Raw genomic sequence first — 19,635 nt, forward strand, 5'->3', positions numbered from 1 at the left:
ACCAAACAAAAACTGGAGAGAAAATTGAGAATCATCTGCCACCTGACGGAGACAAACTAAGGAATTTTTCAAACCCAAAGGGCAACCAGCTGAATACCCCTCACCTCACCCTCCCTCTCCGAGCGTGTAGGAGAACCCATGGTGGCCATGAAACTCAGAAGATACACACAGAAAAAAAAACTCTACAGTGTTTGGTCTGTTCTGGACTCCTGTAAAAACATGGCGGAGTCCACTCCATGGAAGAGGACTCACTGCCTCTGTAGAGATTGAGAGCTTATTCTGAGGTCACAGAGACACAACAGTTCTTATTTTCAGGTGATTATACACTTATGGAAACACACATGAATATTATATTGAATTTCTACCAATAGATCCCTCTAAATCCTGCACACTGGACCTTGAAGGATCTATCAGACAATCAGAATAGTAATTATTCTCTTAGCTCATTAAGTCCAAAGACATCAACAATACAGTGAGTCTGACAAGAGTTTGTTATGGTTTTTTTTTTATTGCACCTTCCTCAGAACATACAGTATGCAGCTCAGATACGCATCGACAGAGAATATCACTTATTAACTGATGTAATTCATATTGCACTGGTTGATCAGGTGTGATTCTTTGGGATCTTTGGGGCAGTCCTGCAACTTCTGGATTAGACCACCACCATACCAAGGCTGAAAATTAAGATTAGGTGCTGTTGTGGAATGATTGGATTTTCTTGAAGCAGATACAAAGTAAGTCCAAGATTGAACATTAGGGCACAACTGACATAGGGGACCGTAATTTCTAGAGTGTGCAAAAGGTAAAAGAGCTCTGTGGGGTTTCCTTTGGAAACGAACACGGGTTTCTTAACACTGAACATCTTTGACCAAAACCTTTTCTTTATATGAAGCCTGACAAACATGCTGAATGTATTTCCTGTCTCAACAAATTGGTGGATTAACCTTTTTTTTTTTTTAAAGGTTTTTGAATCCTGCATTGTTTAGAAGTCTTTTTCTATTCCTTTAATAGCATATTTCTGCTTTTTACAGCACATTACTGTCTGCAGCTGTCACTGGTCAGACCAAACATGTGTCATATCACCTCTGACTTCGCGCCGCATACAGTATGTGCATCCTTGATGACACAACACGACATCACCCTACTGCGCCGCCAGCAGGTTAAAAAAAAGAAGAATTTTAAACATTTTAATACATTAATGTTTTTTTATCGAACGGAAAAATAATCACAGGACTCAAGGGGACCAGAGCTGTGCTTATGTGTGTGAATTTCACTGTTTTTGTACTAAACAAAATCTTTTTCATTCCTGAAACATGTTAGTCTAAGATAGCGGGACATTTTTACACTTGTGTGGGTGACTGTGATTCAAAGATGCTAAAATATTTATTGCTGTTCTTTTTTTGTTGAGCTTTCAACAGAGAAATTAAGGGAAAATCAACAACAAGCCATTTTCTGGTACACAGCATACTGTATGTTAGTAATATCCCTTCTGTCATAATCCTAAATTGTAATAAAGGTGTTCTTTAAATCCACAAAATCTGATCAAATTGCTTACTGTAACTGAACTGTAACTGCAAATTGATTTTAAAATACTAAGACAATAGGATTTTGGTGAGTGTTTTTACAGGCACTTTTGAGAACAAATACTGGGCAAAAATGTTTGATCCAAAGTATAAAAATAATAAGAATAATTTGGGAAATTTCAAGAAATATACTATCATATAGAGCCATTCAGTATCAGTAATTAGCACCAAAGATCCCAATGAATGTGCACACTGAATTTATAAGGATTCACCTACATGTTGCCACATATATCATGAAATTAACTGACATGAAGCTCAACAGAGTGCAAGAAGCTTGTAGGATGTTATGGCTGGAAACTATTGACAAAAACTTTGAGGAATCACTAATTACACCTTCAAACTCCATTTCGACTCATTTCCATTGAAGTCCTATTAGTTGCTAAGTTAGTTTTAGGGTTAAACTGATGTTAAACAGCATCTATCGCCGCCTTCAGCTCTAGCTGGCTGATTCAACACAATAACCTTGGATTCTAACTTTCTAACTAATGCATACGTCAGACTTAATTATATAATGCAGCTGGTACGATAACCTCAGAACGACAAAGTGGATAAGCATGTGTTTGCTGATACAGGAAGCTGCAGGTGCAAAGCTGTGAGAGAACATATAGTTAAACACTAAGTGCCATAAGGAGGAGTTGGTGTAATACACAGGAATAGAGAGATTAGGAGGAAGAGAACAGCTTCTCCATCTATCACCCACCTCCACTGCTTCTTTTCTGTTTAGATTCCATGTTAATACACCTGGAACAGCTGCTTTTATCAAATCAGACTGCTAGTGAGTGTCTTCTGGCTCGACCACGGGGTTGCTGTCGGCTTGTGTATCCAGAGCGCCGTGGGCTGTGCTGTTCCACAGGGCAGCGTCAGACTGGGGCTCCAGGGACGGACTCACAGAGACCGGATCGGAGGAGTTGGTTGTTGGGTCCAGCAGGATCTGGGCGGAGGTGGGGGGGTTGCTGAACGGGGCATCAGCGGGCAGGTTGGACGAAGGGCTAGGCGGAGCATTGGATGCGGGGAGAGTGGGTGTGTCAGAGGGCGTTTGTGAGGAGGAGGCGTTGTATGTTGTGTTTGAGGAAAGGCTGGAGGGAGTGAGTGAGGGGGAGTCAGAGAGTGTGTGTGGGAGAGGGTCAGACGCAGGGTCTGTGGGGGAGTTGGTCATGGTCGGCCTGGGAGTGTGTGCAGGGGTCGGTTCCTGTGGATCTGAGCAAACTACCTGCCCCTCGGCCACATACCACACCTCATTGTGCCTGTCCAACAGCTTAAAGGGACTACACATGCACGCACGCGCACACACACATACACACACAAGGAAAGAGCAAAAGAGATGAATGCAGCAATTACAAGTGAGTGATGAGAGCAGTGGTGTTGGTGTGTGTTGGTGTGTGTGTGTGTGTGTGTGTGTGTGTGTGTGTGTAATCTGTCTCATAATCGTTCATCATAACAGATCTTATAATCTTCTAAATTACTTTGATTATTATAGAAAATTGTAATTTGCTTTTAATCTGCACATGACAGTGGAGCTTAACACAATGCAACCTGCATCCTCTCTATGTTGCAAGTAGCACAGACGACAATGGAAACGGTTTCCAGGGGACACTAAAAGCTGATGCACACACTTGGACTCGGCTGGGAAACTCTTGTTGTCCCACTAAAAAAATACTCAAGTTTATTTTCCCTGATCGGTTACTAAGAGACGACTTCAGTAAATTCATGAGTTACAGACTCACAAGCGTGTCGCAGCCGTGTGCACCACTTTTTAGAGTCCCCTGGAAACAGCTGCCATTGTCTGTGCTATTTGCTTGTGTTTTTTGTCTATTTGCATTGTGTTCTTAAGCCGCAGCGCGTTGAGCTCTCAGTAGCATATGGATCCAGATTTTACAGAAACGTTCAGTGTAAGTTTGCGGAACCGACATTTGGTTGCAACTCTCATGTCAATTAGGCAACACCTGTAAAATTTTGGCAGCCAAACTAAACAGCACAGGAATGTCAGAAATTGTTAAGCGTTCGTGGACGTGTGTAATACCTGTCATAGCCGACTCCATAGTGGTAGCTGTGGTTGTAGGAAGCTCGAACTCTCTCCAGTTCTTTAGTCAGCAGGTGGGCGTGAAGCTTGGAGGTGACAGACAGCATCCAGCCTCCGTAACTCCTCACATAGACGTCCATCTCTGGCATCTCAGTGAAATACAGCTGTGCAGGAGACACAGATGCAGCATTAGCCGTCACATCGTATGTCTCAGTAGACTGATAGAGAGTAGGCGAGGCAGCACAAAATGCTGTTTAAATGGATGCGTAGAAGCACACAGGAGAGTTGTGAAACTGACCACATGAGTAGTCAAAGCCAAAAAGTTGGTTTAATCTTCAACAATGTGTTGTATTTCTAATTCAGATTTGGTCCTCCATACTGTCGGAAACAGACATCTGGAACAAAACTCTTAAATTAATTAATTAAATCATGAAACAGATACAGGACAGCAGCGCTGATAGAGCATGAGACAGCACTATTTCTATTGTGCTGAGTCAGTGAAGGCGGCACCGGAGCCAGCAGTGTGCTGGACGTCCGTCAATGCTCTCTATTGATCTTACAGCAAAAATCCATGATCAGATTACACACAAGCATTGAGAGGTTAAGTATTTGACCTCCTGATTGGCAAGAGCAAGCTCATCAAGTCCTGGAAATAACTGCCTCCCCCTGCACCTAAAGGCTCTCGCTCCCCTCCGGTCAGGCTCAGCTCACCTTGTCACTGGTGGGCGTGGGCGGCTTGTCCTGATAGGCTGCCGGCAGCGGGAAGTTGAGCGTGTAGACAGCCGGCTCCCACAACTTGGTCTCCTCTGGGATCTTGACCAGGACGGGGGCGGTCATCTCCATCTGGATACCTACATGACACACACACACACACACACACACACACACAGTATAAGACACACAAAATGATGATACTGATTTTCTGCGTCTGTCCTGCCCTCACCTCCTTCATTAGCTCCAGAGATGTACTGGAAAAGTCTCCTGAAGGCCATGGCTGCACCCACACCCATGAAATAGGCTTCGGCATCTGTCGACACCCAGCGAGTGGGACTGTAGTGTCGCACCTGAAGACACACACGTGCACACACACACACACGGGGAAATGAGAGAAAAAAACTGTCTGAGAAGTGGCACCTTGATGGAAAGATGTCCCTGCTGTTTGACTGAGTTCACTCACCTCGTATTCATCTGTTTTGCAGACCAGTGCATATTCCAGACATTCCTTTGACTCTGTGCAAAAGCTGCTGTTGGTACTCGGCCTATAACAAACAATCAGAGTCCTTTATTGATCCCCGGGAGTAAAGTGGATCAGGTGCAGGTGCTCCCATTGTACAAAAGTAATCAAATAGAAAAAGGAAACAAGATCTTAGAGAATATGTAAAAGTGTGTAAAAATATGTACACTATACTACAATCTAAATCAGCTCCAAATAATAAACAGTGTCACATATGGAAATATAAATGTGTAAAATATGTGTATTATCTTACAATAAATAGCAAATAGAAATATATCTGTACAACATTCTACATCATAAATATGCAGTATAGATAAAGAGTGATGATAGGAGGCCAAAAGTATATGGACATGGTTCACTTATGTGAAGGCTGAGGCTGACTAATATGTGTCTCCACCGTTGTGGTAAAAGTTTCTGTCTGGCACCTTCCAGTTTCAACCCTGATCTCAACCCTTGTCTAACACCACACCGGCGCAAAGCCTGATCACCCAACGTCAGGCAAGCAGGCAAAATAGCTGTAATCACATATCGCTTCTCAAAACTGAAGATACAAACTACTTTACACAAAACGAAAAGTGAAAGATGGTGATAGAGGAGACAGAAAAGACAACGTGTTGAAACAATGAGAATCAAGTGTCTAACCCACGAAGGAAAAGCTTTCAAATCAAGAAAACAAATCAGTTTTACGATTCTTTTAGAGCGAGCATCACTTTGCTCATTCCAGACAAAAGCACCATCACTGCTACCTTTTCAGTCTTGACCTTGAAACAGCCAGAAGTCCCTGCTCTGAACACTTTAATGCAATGCTGTGTTAGATCAAAGTATCATCTGGTAACTGTATTAGTGCCTGACCCCATTCAAGCTCTTGTGGCTGAATGGGACAAAGAAACCACTGCAGCCACTTAAAAGCCTTGTAGGAGAGTGGAGGCTGGTACAGCAGCAGATTAATGCCCTTTGTTTTGGAATGAAACGTCCAGCAATCACAAATCACACATGGAGGCCGTAACTCAGAGTCAGGGCTTGTCAAAATAACAGCCAGCCCTCTCTTTAGATGTCAGACTGCTCTTAAGACAACTGCAGCAGAAAAGTGCTGAATTGAATTCACATATGCTGTCCACATACTTTTGGCCATGTAGTGCATCCATCTGAAGCGACAGACTTACCCAACACTTCCTTTAGCAGAGACCGCCAGGGCCAAAATGGCCAAGACTGGGATGAAAACCCTGAAGAAGGACAAACCACTCATCTTCATTTCAAGTATTTGTAGGATAATAACGCACGGACCAATAAGAGAATGAGACAATGAAAAAAAAAAAAAAAAGCCTGAAAAACTGATAAAAAACCACAACTAGGACGTTTTTAAAACGTCAGAAGAGAAATTTCGGCTGACAGATTTGAAGAAGCTTTGACTGTGTGTGTGTGTGTGTGTGTGTGTGTGTGTGTGTGTGTGTGTCAGTGTGCTGCATTCCGGTGTTGGCACTGCAGAGATGAAATGGGACACGTTTTTCTGCTCCGACGCAAAGAGGGGAGAGAGAGGGAGGGAGGGAAGGAGGGAGAGGTCTGCTGCATCATCAGGCTCTGCCTTCTCAAAATCAAAGGCGTTTTGGAGGTCATGGAGGAACAGCGTCCAGCAGCTCATCTCAACCCCTGACATCTACGCGTTTATCGACTGTTCAACTTAACCAAACACCTCCTTTAAATCCAAGGCCGTTTTAGGAAAATTAGGGTTATTTAACGACGGCATCTCAAAACACAATCACCAGCTCAGTTTCATGTCTATCCGCTGATGCGTTTGCCTTTTTACGCACAGGTGTCAAAGCAGTATGTAAAATGTTGAGGGAGAAGGTCAGATTTCCATGCACGCAGTCAACAGTGACGCAAAAATCAACTTTACCTGTCCATGACGCTGCAGAAAAGTCGCTAAAACAGGCATCAGCTAGGGCCAAACATTTGTGAAGAAACAGCGCAAAATCAGCCTGCGGTATTTATTCTAAGTCTAATATATAAGAGCTGATACTCACATTGTGCCGGCCCCGTGTGCGTGTGTCCTTTCCACCTGCCAGGGGAGTGCAGGGAGGAGGAAGAAGAGGAGGAGGAGGAGGAGGAGGAGGAGTGTGATGGAGACTGCAGTCTGCTGCACTCTGACGGGAGCCGGTGGACTGCAGTGAGGAGGACCAGCGTGCGCCTGGAGCTGGCAGGAGGGAGGGGCTGAGCTGGCACATGGCTGCGCACCAGCGGACCGACACAGGACAGCAACGACGAGCCTCGTTATCAGCCAGAGTTCACCTCCAGCACGCCGCAGCACGAGGGGGGCTGCTCAAAGATGCGCCATCATTTGTCCATCAGAGCGCGCATGAATGAGAGGATGAAGGCGAGCGAACTGTCATATGGGCTGGTTATATTTAACATCTACAGTACAGCCGAGCTGAGCGGTATTTAGGACCACGCCACTGTGTTTGGATATTAGCTGACAGTTTTTCAATACATGCCCCAGTTTTAGGATTTTGGATGCATCTCATTGAAGGATTGAAGATCGTTTAAATGGCGCAATCCAGCACAGTGATCAAGTTCTTTCCCATGTTCTATTGCACACTGCTGCAGGTTAAAGGCCCTGAAAGCTTGCCAAGTTTTCATCTAGAATACTGAATACGACTAAATAAGCACTAATTTGATGTTATTAAGTCAGAGTGGAACACACAAAACACCAGGTATCAACTTTGCAAACCAGAGAGAAAAACACAAATACAGGAACACTCACTACTACTACTACTCACTTTATATAACATTTAAACATAGTCACAGTTTTAGCTGATTTTACTCGTCAAAATCGGTTGACTCCTCATACATACACTCACCGCCTGTGAACACAGATCCATAACGTGGCTCTGGAGGAGAAAATAACTGGTATTGAACTTTTTTTTGGTGCTTTTTTTTTTTTTTTTTTTTAAACCAAGACAGTTACAAAGGGGGAGTTTGAAAGACAGACAGACAGGGTCAAGCAAAAAGATGCCACTGAGTTGCATTATGGCATGTGTGTCTTTTTGGACTTTAAGCCGACTAAAAGCAAAGATATCATGACCTCTGTTTCATCACTCTTCTTTTAACGCCCCCTTCTTTATAGATATTAGTTTTCTGTAAGCACAGCTACAAAATCCAACTGCCTGAATACATTTACACATAACAGCTTTGTTTGAGACCTTTCCAGAACACCAGCTTTATTGTGACAATTCACACAGATATCAAACAGCTCTGTAACAAGCACAAAACCTCTTCTGTTCAACTGGTTTACAGACACACATGACCAGTCTGTGAACACCGAGCCATCCCCGTCCAGGAGTGTCTGTGGTTCTCAGTAGTCTTTTCTTGATTCCTCACATCCGTGACTCCTACCGTCCGTCAATTAAAGGAATCAATAAATCTGATTGAAGCTGAATCTTTGTCATTACTGTCTGAAGCGCTGTCTACAAAGCCTCTATGCAGTTTTTATGAAAGTGTTATGTGCCTCCTTTTGTATCAACAGTCTTTCTCTGTAAACTATTTACAAATCTACCCCGCCCGGCTGAACACGTTTCTGATCATTTACCGTTATCATTAATTAATAAAAGAAGCTTCACATCAAGAGCAAGAAGGTAAAACCGAAAGCATACAAATTCAAAAATGATCAGTCAGGTCGATCCTCTGCCCAGACTGGCACAGCATGGCCGAAAAAGAAGAAAAAAAAAAAAAAACAAGGCCGTCGTCGAACACAAGCAGGGCCACTCCTGGTCATTTCAGAGACCGATCCAAAAACTTTATTCATTAAGAGGTCCACGAGTCACCAATCCACACAGACGTGAAGCCGACCTCAACCACTAAAGCACTAAATTACAGCAGCGGTCCATGTGACGGCCTGGGAGGAGCTCCTACCTCTCCAACACATACAGTAATATTGAAATGAAACATTTCAATATGGAAGAAGTCAATATACTGAAATATACGACCTCTTATGCTTGTCCATATATTTCAATATATAAATGAAGTGTATAAGAAAGAAGTAACATGTACAGTATTGTGTGGCGATAAAGTTGTATCATAACCGATGGGACATTACTGAGCCCTGATGGTGGGAGAGAGACAAAGATTGTAGCCTAAATTTGAAATATATATTGATTAGCCTTTTACCTGAGCACGGGCCATTGACTCCAAAGGGAAGAAAAAAAAACAAAAAACATTGTGTTTAAATTTTGTGTTGCCCCTTATTCATACACACTCACACACACACACGCACTCACATCACACACGAAAAGGTACAACTAAGAGGCAGAAGAACCGTTTTTAAATAACCGATACAAACATAACGGAAACCGAGCTTTTCTCTAAAATGGTAATTATCTTTGGAGAGGGAGAGAGAATGAGAGAGAGGGAGAGAGAGAGAGAGAGAGAGAGAGAGTGAGAGAGTGAGACAGAGAGAGAGAATGAAAACTAAAGAACATCAGACCTCCTTTCCATATCTCCACCCCTCCATGTGGCAGGAGCCCGTCTCCTTCTGACACCTTTCAGAGTTTCTGGGTGGAGGTGCTCCGAGGAAATGGAGGGCGTCCATCAAAGTTTTTTTGTTTTTTTGTTCTTTTTTTTGCATAGCCAGACAGTGGGCACAAACACTGCAACCACTATGAGAGTTTCAAAAGGAAAGCTGTCACTGGGGGTGGGGAGCCTTGGTCCGTGTGCACCCCTCTGTACCAGCTGGCCCGGGGATGTTCAGTGGGTCCCCCCCAAAGATGCAGCTTCCCGCTCACAAGGTGGACTCTTTCTGGCGATCGCGGCCGTTACACGTCTTCTTGACTTTGGAAATACCCTCCAGCGCACCTGACTCAGTCACTCTGGACAGAGGGGGAAGCAGAGAGGAGCAACGACACTTCATTTAAAGAGCCTTTTAACTTTTAGGAATCGTTTGTGTCTGATTGATACAAAAACAGAGTCTGTGTGCAAGCAACAAGATTGTGATAGTCAAAGTATTCTGGGTTGTTTGCAATCTGAGTAGTATTGACCAATTATGTTTGAGCAGGCTTTGGTTGCATGCAGGTAAACAGTCTGTGGGAAGAGCATAAGAGGCGTAACACAGTGGCTGGAATGTTTTCTCAGAACCCATCGGCTGCCTGGAAATTTCAAGTATGCAGACATCTGTCAATAGACAAGAGCTGAGATGTTGAGTTGCTGTCAAGGTTGAAAGTCACAGAAACCACGGAGGAGGAAGTCTTGGTTACGATATCTGCTGTATGGACATTCGCTGACGGCACCGGAAGCCGACACACTGGCAGCCAGAGGGCTAAATCGTTGTCAGACGATAGCCGATGTGTTCTGATATTAATACTCCTGCAGTGAGTGTGATCTCTCTTTCCACTGACAGCTGTGTGTCTGCTGTCCCTCACTGACAGACGACCATAAAACCACTTAAGAATCACTAAAAACTCCACTCCTTTTAACTTTTAACTGGATCCAGATCCGGACGTTTTCTTCAGTAACACAAGTACTTCAGTGATCGTTGTCTACATTCATGGTTACAGTGCGGATAGGAAATGCTAGCAGCTAATGCCTGTCTCTTCATGGAAGATGTACTGAAATATAGGCTAAAATCAACACAAGTATGCTAAACCACCCACTGCTCACTGTCTCCATGCTAACATTATCTACCTGTTTATAGGTCCCAGAGCATGATGGGAAAATATTTCTAATATTCATATTTGTGTTTTGTTTCTTTCTTCTTGAACTAATCTATAATATATGGCATGGCTAGCTAACAGCTTGCCTTCGGTGTTATGAAAGCAGCACGTTAGCTGCTGTGGCTCAGGAGGCACTGCAGGGCGTCCACTAATTGCCTTCTGCCACAGTTTGAAGCGTCCTTCAACATGACAGCGAAGCCCAAATTGCTCCTGATGGTCAGGCCAGCACCTTGCATGACAGCTCACTGCCATCATTGTGTGAGTATGTGCACGAATTTGCCATTTTACCATCAGCGGCTAGCGTAGATGATGCGTGTGACGTGCCATGAGCGTGTAAAACAGTCTACAGGGTTTAAAGCCTTAAATGGAAGGAGTGACGGTGCATACTTACACTTCATCCATCTCCACATCCTCCTCGTCCTGGGGAAGCTGGAGGTAGGGGTTATTGGACGCCGGTCTGAACTTGTAACCCGTCAGCACAAAAAAGATCAGAGTCGACACCTCCACCAGAAACTGCAGAGACATGAGGAGTGTGTTTTATGACAGAAAGCAGAAGAATCATTAAGATGTGCACCAATAATAAAAATGAATACAGCTCACAGTCGATCTGCTAGCAGCTGAGCCTCAAGCTAACAGCTTCTAGCTACCTGCACATTTACTGTGTTTTGTCAAATTAAACTAATTTCTTTCCGGCCAGAGTACAAGTGGGCTTCATACAACTGGAATCAGACCCTTCAAATAGAAGTCCCTGTGCCGTGCCGTGTTTTAGTAAAGGCAGACTGATATTGTACATGATTGCTGTCTTACCTCATAGCACCACTGCCACTGGAAAGGCATGGTGACCTTGAGCAGAATGGCTATGATCCTTGTAAAGTAGATGTAACACACGATCTGAAATGAAGAAAAACAGAATATCAAAACTGGCACCAAGCTGAAAGCTGCACTAATCTTAAGTGAATATTCCCCTTATCATCTTGCTCGAGGATAGTAAAACTTGCTTTGCAACACAGCATAACAGACATGCTCAAACAGGTCAAACAGTATCTGACTGTGCAGCAGTGACTCTGCTCAATGAGAAGCCTGCAGTGCTCTTGCCAACTGCTGTGACTCAGTAATTTGTGGTAAGAATAATGCTTGACACAAGATAATGAAAATGTGTGTAATTAAAAAAAAATCAGCAACATCATCTACCACATCAGCATTATTTATTTATTTATTTATTTTTTTGGCAATCTTAGGAATGAAGATAACAAGCTATCAATACTGGTTGACAAGCTTAATTTCACTGGCAGTCTAATATAGGTCAGATCTGGTGGGTGGATGCATGGAGGGATGCACGGAGGGAGGACAGAAGATAAAAATACATCTGCGCTGAACTTCTTCTTACCATCACGTAATAATGCCGGAAGAGCTTGAGCTTCTCCAAATTCATGGCAGCTGAAAGAGACGTGGACCAAATTTCATGAAAGATGTCAACGTCTACAACTCATCAAACCTTCTGGCTGCAACTGATCAGGATTCTCACCTTTGCCATCGGTGCTAGAGGCCTCCTGTAGATGACGGATGGACCTGTAAAGACAGATGTGTGAGAATGAAAAATACAAAGACTGAAAATCTTATTTACCCTCATGGGCAAACTTGCATTCATGGTCCGTGTAACTCACTAATCTCTGACTAGGAGTTTCATACCGTGAGGCTTTGGAGTGTAAACTGAGTAGTTTTATTCTTCATAATGGCCCATCATCACTCCTGCTTTCGAGCATTACTTTTGGTAATTGCTACTTAATTGTCTACTAGTTAATTGTCTTACAAACAAACCGAAAATGGGGCACTTTGGATGCTGTATGGCCATTTTCCCATAAAGATCCTTGTATCTCAACTAGCCTCTGTGGAAACAATAAGCTGCTTATACACTCGTCTGAAAACTAGCCTTTATTATACTTCTCTAATGGATTTTTTAAATATACTGCTACACCTTAGACAGACCACACACTGACCAGACAACAGGGAAAAGGATGGCTCCACAGCAGATGAGGTCGACCAGAAAGAGGATCTCCTTCCACAGATAGTATTCACTGGAGCCTTCCTCTGTGGACTCGATGATGATGTAGGCGACATTAGCCAGGACCTGGAGGACGACAGGTGAGCGGATCACTAAAACAAACCCACTGAGCGTAAATACTCACACACAGCTTCTGTTTATCATGCACACATACACACACACACACACACACACCTGCAGAGGAATGACAATCATGAAGATCTTCTTTTCCTTGTCAGACAGGATGTACTTAACGAAAGCCCAGCCGGTGCCAATCAGTGCCAGTGTGATGAAGAGGAGGGCCCCCTTGAGCCTGGAAAGTACAGCAATACAAACTGTAAAAATAACAAACAGGGTACAACAGGGTCTTGAAGAGCTTTAAACTCTGTATCCTGGGGAAATTGTACTTACAGATGTGTGATATAATACATGACGGCCCAGCCTTCAATCGGATGCCCCTCAGTGTTGATGAAGTGATAGTTGATCTGAGGGACAGAGAGAGAGAGAGGTTCCATAAAAGGACGAAGAATCCAGGTGTAGAGACAGAACTCCGACAACACAATAAAAGGCAAAGACAAACACGAGATATTAGAGAAGAGGCGACAGTGTGCTCTGTGGTGACGGTGAACTTACACTGTGGAAAACCAGCGATGTGGACTTGGTGAAGGCCAGTGCTGCCATCAGCCAGTGGATCTTAAACACGCTGTACCTGTAAACAAGCACGCAGGGGACGATGCATTTTACATCATGAAGGGTTTTTACATTTGAGTTTTCCACTTTGCTCAAGTTTCAGCACGATCAAAATACATTAAAATGGCTGCATTCCATTTAGGCGAGCTAGTTCCAGAGTCCCGCTGTTGTGCGGACTCACTGGTATGACTTTCTGATACACTAAGTGACACAGTTAGCCAAGTTTGCTTCATCTTTGGTTTTCCTGACGCAACAAGTCAAAGCGTCTTCCGTGAAGAAGGTCTATTAGATGGAACAGATCCAACTTTTGAACAGACATTCCTCAAAGATGTTCAGCTAATAGGCTAAACTAAGACAGTGCACATGATATATATTAATTCTTTCTACATGAACATGTCATTTTGAGCATGCTTGTGTTCAGGCATTGCTCACAGATCTGCTGGAATGACTCTTATGCTTGTGGATGCTGCCACTACTTCACAGGATTCTGCTCCACAATACTGTAAGCACCCATGTCAGAGAGCCTGTTACCATGCGTACCTGTGCTTCATGAGTGTGTACACCCACACCATGGCAGCAGTGAAGAAGACTCCAGCCATACCAATGTAAAGGCGAGACAGAGGAATCTCTGCTGCAGACAGGTAGCCGCCCGGATTCCTCTCCGTCACTTCCACCTGCAGAGGATACGTTCAGGTTAACACATGTGCATACCTGAGCACGTGTGTCCTCACGCAAAAACACTGAGCTTACCGTGAACGAGTAGGGCTGTTTGTATCCAGGCGACCTGTTCCGACAGTAGTGGAACTTGAGGCTGTACAGACCCTCGGCGAGCAAGCCGACCACCATGTGGAACTGTGGAGGGGAGACAGACAGAAAGTCATGCAAACTGAAGCACATCAGACACGGTTTCACATCACATGGAACGGTTAAGACGGGTGTACTTACACTGAAGTTATAGGAGCCATTATTTTTATCCAAAGCTAGAACCAGATTGTTGGTCTTCCACAGCTGGAAGCAAATACAGATTAGAAAATGATTCCATGAACAAATCATACGAACAGACATGAAAACAAACAAACAAAAAACCACCTCTTACCTGGAATTCGTTTCCTTTCACTTTGTTAGCTTCTACTGCAGGTACAGTCGATCCGTCTGTCTGACCGTCTTTGTTCTGATTCTCAGGCTTGTTGTCCTTGTTGTTCCCATTCTGCTTGTCTTTTGATTTGTCTCCATTTGGGTCCACACTCTTCTCTTCTGCTTTAACAGTAAGATTAGCGGAAACGTCCCTGGTTTTCTTCTGACCTGCAATAAACAAACAGACACGAGACAAAGTAAGCTACATGTCATATTCCTTGGCTAAAACTAAATGGTGGTAAACAAGCTATTTTTATATTCCCACATTGTATATCAAAGTACAATCTGTTTTCTCTAAAACACTGCCTGATTTTGTTGTGAGGTGTGAGCGGCACTGACCTTTAGTCGGTTCAGACTTTGGCTTTGCGAACAAGGTGTTATCTTGGTCACCCATAGCGGTCACAGTGACACTACACAAGCACATCATACACATTATACAGTTAACCTTCACATAAGGCTGCCAGGGCATAGTAACACACTCTTCCAAACACTGGCGCTGAAACATACACACCTGAGCGCCTGGATATCAATAAGAAAAAGAATGAGCGGCTCTGTGTTGGTCCACTTTTTGAGCGTGAGCGGGCATTTCTCCGGCTCCTCTGCCTGAGAAAAAACAAAAACCACAGCCGTCAAACGTCTGAACATCTCACCACTAGACCTGCCCTGCAACATCAATAATGTACCAGTATCTTGCATTACTGACATAATACTGTGACTAATTAAAACAAGTCTGAAAATATGTGATGTCCTCAAGAGATGTTTATGTACTCACCGTGTAGGATAAGACTCCATTCACACGTGACCTGGAGAGGCTGAAACCGACCTAAAGAGAGTTATAATGAGGTCAGTCGGTGGGTCAAAAAAACACGATTTCCAGTATTTGTAATTGACTGGTAGCATTCAACAACCCATAAGTCTGGCTCGATTTAAGAGCTCCCGACATTTCGCATCAACTTCCAGTGGTCAGAGTAAAATAAGAAGTGAAAATACTACAGGTGAAACCACTCACTCCACAAGCTAGAAGCAAATTACTTCACATGTTTGTGATTCTGCTGCTGGGAAAACATAATCGCTCCACAAAATTACCTCAGGGGCAAGACCAAAAAAAGCTACCTGAATATAAAATGGAGGTTATCTCAAGTCTCCAGCTTACCAATGGCTCCACTAAGTGTTGATATATGCTTCTTGATGTTTACAGTCAATGAATATTCTTCAAGGGTAAATATACAGAAACAAGGATGTCAATCCAAGAATCTCTTTAATTTCAGCATATAGTTCATTATCACTGCTATTGTACTGCAACTCTCACCTCCATGCTTAGGCAAAAATAAAATCTGGTATTTGTTTATTTATTTTTGATTAATTTGACTTTTAAATGAGAACCAGATAATACATTTCAATTAGTCATCATGAATAACTCCATTCCCTGGAGCCGACAACAAACTGTGGGAGGTAACTCTAATGTCGTCGGAGAATCACTAAGTTTGTCTATTAGCGTCACTTGGTTTTATTTTTGTTGGCCAACTGAGTTGCAAAGCCATTGTTTGCTTCCCGGGATCCTGGCAGAGGTCACTGAGCGTTTTCTAGTTGAGTATCTAGTTATCAATTTGGATTTTCCATGTTTTTCAAGAATCACTCACACCAATATGGTCTCATAAAACAACATTAATTTTAGAAGAAAGTGAAAATATTAAACAATAATAGGCAGTTTAGAACTAGTTTTTTCCCTCTGAAAATTTGGCCCCCACAGTGCCTGCTTTGAAAAACTCTGGCCCTTGGACAAATGTCGTTGAGGATCCTCGTCCTACATGGTTGGTAAGGGAGGGGTGAGGCGAGGGGTGTTCAGCTGGTTGCAATCTAGCAGCAACCTCTGAGGCTGAAAAATAAGCCGACATGGAAGTGCCAAGAGCTGCAGTTCGTCGAATGGCCACTTGAGCCTGGCAAGTCAATCCCCATAGACCCTCATATTGGAATGCCCAACTTTACAACAGAATATAGCCAATTTCCCATTCATGAAAACTGTATAGGGGCTACATTTTTATGTAACCCACTGACTAAAATCATATTAAGGCTTACAGTTATACATAGTTGTGAGCATGGCTGGTTTGAGTGACAGCTAGGCACTAGGTTTCAGCAACCATGCTTCATTCAGACTCCCTCAGCTCCACCTCTTTGGCCATTTTTGGATTACATGGGAATTTGGCAGAGTCAGGCGCTGCCATGATGGTGACAGCCAGAGCAACTGACACTGAGCTTCACAATGACTCTTCAGAAACCTGTGGGTGACATTACAGAGACTACGTCCATGTTTTATACAGTCTGTGGGTGCAATCTGCAACCTCACTGTTAGATACCACTAGTTCCTCAAGTGGCTCTCAAACTGGGGGGCAAAAAGCCGCTGCAGGGCATGTGTGGATAGCCAGGGGAAAAGCATGTCGTACAACAAAATTCAGCTTAATTGCTTCCCCTTTCACTGTTAATGATTGGCAGAAATTGTGGTTTTGGGGGCGTGAACATCAGCTACAATTGCTATCTGGTTGCAAGTATATAATTTCATATGCGTCTGGATATTTTACATCTTTATCAGACAGTGCACATACAAAGCTTGGCAGGATTTACTGCACCAGGTGTCTGTATGCAGGACTGTGCCCATGGTCATGATAACATAGGAACATGTCATCTGGAACAATGGTGTGGCTTATTGGTATGTTTTTAACAGTACTATGGCACATGGGGGGGAAAAAAATCACATCAGCCTTTGACAACAAAAGCAATAATTGTTATTAGGATCAATTCATTGTTGGTTTGTGTCTTTCAAGGGAGCAGGTAACAGTAAGAAAATTAGAGAGTATCACCAGCCTTCTCCTTCAACGCTTATGTAAATGCATCCCAGCGTGCATTTCTTCCGTTTGATTCATATAACCGTTTGAAAGAAAATGATTCCACCTGTTGAAAACCAGCGAAAGTAGCTACAGCTCACAACTATAACAAACTCTCACGAACACACACAGAAACAAACACTTCTTACAGGGTATAAGCTGTAGTTCACCGTCGGTTCTGGGATGCGCAGAGACAGCAGGTTGACATCCAGAGTCCCGTTCGCATAAAAACCAAAGTTGTTCAGGTCGACGATAAATCGAGTTTCATTCTGGGAAGAAGAGCAATTAGAAGCAGGAGATGAGGTGTTGTGGTAAACACTTCAGTCCTTTAGCATTTACATCTCCAGTTCACTAGCAGACAAGCCCCGATAAGTCATCTGTTATCATCCTCACAGCTTAGATTTGTCTCACTCATAACCGAGATTTATTTTGTCACAGCAAGACACCATGTTTGGATCTTCGTCTCTCAAAGCTAATTAAAGCACACCTAGCTAGCTAATAAAATGCCGTTTGAAGGACTCAAACCAGTGCAGTACTCTGCTTTAGCTGCCTAGCTAACATAACTCTGATTTGAGATAGTCGCCTTACCTTTAGGGTGAGCTTGTGTATCCTGGCTTTGCACCCAACCAGCAGTAGTAGGAGTAAACATCCAGCCACGACACAACCTCTATGTGCCACAGCCATCACCGGGCAGTAACTTGCTAACGGTAACGAACTGCTAATGTTAGCGAGCGAGAATCCTGCCAGATGGCTGAATAGCAAGCTAGCTAGCAGTCTTCACAGGATACGAGGAGAGTCACAGCGATGCTAATCTTCAAAATCTCTGTATCGGTTCTTTAATTGCGTCGTTTAGCGTAAAAGTATAAGAATTTATGTTAACGTTACGTTGTCGGGTTCTTTTGTGTTTTCATCGCGTATGGGAACAGCTAGCCTGTAGATGGCTCTCACAAACTCTCACTTCCTGGTCTTGAATACAAGAACAAAACATTTAGGATGGTGTGGACAAAAGCGTCAGCCGCTGTCGGCTTCACATCCGATACACTGCCGCTGAAGTAAATTACAGGGCGATACCGTGCAGCAACATGTACAAAATTAGGGTAAATGTCAGTTATAACAGCGGTCTACCTGAACAATCTATAATCGTGTGTTATTTGTCTGTCCAACAGTTGAGATTTTCACTAACACGACTCTGTCTGTACCTTGTACTACCTGTCCTAGCTTTGGTCACACGCTTCAGTTTTTTGACTGTAAGCTTCCGGCTGAAAGTGTTCACACGAATGTCAGTCCACGTCGGATGCATAGATGTCCGGGTTGCCATGTATGCAGAAATGACATTAGCCATGTGTGACACGTGGAACAAAAGTTATTTACCATTAAAGGAATGTTTTACTTTTCATGAAAGAAAGATACTGACAAAAGCTTTATTATGCATATTATTACTTACTTACTTACTTAACTTCACATCCATACTTTAAATGCCAAAATGAAATATTTGGTGCACTATATGACCCACAAAAATAAAAACCAGACAACCAAACCAACAATCAAATGAAAACAAAACACAAAAACTTTCAAGGAGCTACATAAGCATTCATCTGGAGTCCTGTTTCCGGCCACCTAATAAATATGAGTACATATAGTCTCTTTTATGTTTTGGTCTCCACCAACTCTTGAGTGAAATATCTGGCTCTTTAGGAGCTATATGTGCCAACATGTTCCCCAGCCTGCTGTTAACTTTGTCTGCCGTTTATTGCTGAGCAAATGGAGCACAGTGTGATTTCATTGAATTTTGTGCTTTTTCATTGAAAACACCATCCTGCTGCAGCCAAAAACTATGCTAATGAGAACTAAAACAGTAAAAAATGGGGCCTGAAAGAGGCTTAAATGCTGTAGGGAAAAGGCGAACAGCAGAGCTGATGAACTGGTGATGCAAAATATGAGGAAGCAGGAAACATGTGTGACAAAGCTAAAACATAATGTAACAGCAGCACAAGTAGGCCAAGAAAGGAGTCAGTGAACTGACTCCTGCTCTCTGTTATCCAGCAGAATTTATCTAATGTTTGCTAACCTTAGCCACTATAAGCGACTGGTCACACCAGACCAAATAAAGCTGTAGCAACAAAACTCCTCAGTTTATTCAACTGAGCAAGTGTGTGCTTTATTGCTTATTAATTCAGCTTTTCAGCTAGAAGAGCATGATTATGTTTTCTGTTTAATGTCAGTCTTTAAATAGGCCTACAGGTTTTTATGTCTGCAGAAATCAATCAGCATTGTGTCAAGAAACCCCTCTGGTAGACGTTATTCAGCTTGATACAGACACTTTCAAGTTGAGCAATGTGAACAATTTGTTTAATG

General features: G+C 43.1%; 2 protein-coding genes across 3 annotated transcripts; both read right to left on the reverse strand.

Moving 5' to 3' along the window:
* Positions 1 to 483: 483 nt before the first annotated feature.
* soul5l (heme-binding protein soul5, like) lies at positions 484 to 7,066 on the reverse strand. 2 transcript variants are annotated; one of them, XM_076728383.1, is made up of 7 exons: positions 6,859 to 7,066; positions 6,001 to 6,060; positions 4,781 to 4,862; positions 4,547 to 4,667; positions 4,315 to 4,454; positions 3,604 to 3,767; positions 484 to 2,848 (listed from the first exon to the last, which is right to left on the reverse strand). In XM_076728383.1, coding segments are annotated over exons 1-7 (1,062 nt in total). In that variant the 5' UTR covers positions 6,861 to 7,066; the 3' UTR covers positions 484 to 2,355. The 2 variants fall into 2 exon arrangements, with proteins under 2 accessions (XP_076584498.1, XP_076584497.1); XM_076728382.1 differs by having other exon boundaries at positions 6,732 to 6,876.
* Positions 7,067 to 7,906: 840 nt separating this feature from the next.
* gpr108 (G protein-coupled receptor 108) lies at positions 7,907 to 18,275 on the reverse strand. The gene is made up of 18 exons (XM_076728376.1): positions 17,869 to 18,275; positions 17,430 to 17,549; positions 15,174 to 15,224; positions 14,913 to 15,004; positions 14,741 to 14,811; positions 14,364 to 14,569; positions 14,213 to 14,275; positions 14,018 to 14,119; positions 13,808 to 13,941; positions 13,211 to 13,286; positions 12,989 to 13,062; positions 12,773 to 12,890; positions 12,534 to 12,664; positions 12,062 to 12,105; positions 11,924 to 11,973; positions 11,344 to 11,427; positions 10,928 to 11,049; positions 7,907 to 9,696 (listed from the first exon to the last, which is right to left on the reverse strand). Exons 1-18 carry the CDS (start codon positions 17,962 to 17,964, stop codon positions 9,609 to 9,611), a joined length of 1,722 nt encoding a protein of 573 aa, XP_076584491.1. The 5' UTR covers positions 17,965 to 18,275; the 3' UTR covers positions 7,907 to 9,608.
* Positions 18,276 to 19,635: the final 1,360 nt, after the last annotated feature.

This window comes from Chaetodon auriga, chromosome 4, assembly GCF_051107435.1.
Source record: "Chaetodon auriga isolate fChaAug3 chromosome 4, fChaAug3.hap1, whole genome shotgun sequence".
NCBI classification, from domain to species: Eukaryota; Metazoa; Chordata; class Actinopteri; order Chaetodontiformes; family Chaetodontidae; genus Chaetodon; species Chaetodon auriga.

Coding starts and splice junctions, on each gene's coding strand:
- soul5l (XM_076728382.1), bottom strand. Junction 4,668..4,780: donor GCAAAACAGATGAATACGAG/GTGAGTGAACTC, acceptor GTGTGTCTTCAG/GTGCGACACTACAGTCCCAC. Junction 2,849..3,603: donor TATGGAGTCGGCTATGACAG/GTATTACACACG, acceptor GTGCATGTGTAG/TCCCTTTAAGCTGTTGGACA.
- gpr108 (XM_076728376.1), bottom strand. CDS start 17,964: ATGGCTGTGGCACATAGAGGTTGTGTCGTGGCTGGATGTTTACTCCTA. Junction 14,276..14,363: donor TGAAAGGAAACGAATTCCAG/GTAAGAGGTGGT, acceptor ATTTGCTTCCAG/CTGTGGAAGACCAACAATCT. Junction 14,120..14,212: donor ATGGCTCCTATAACTTCAGT/GTAAGTACACCC, acceptor TCCCCTCCACAG/TTCCACATGGTGGTCGGCTT.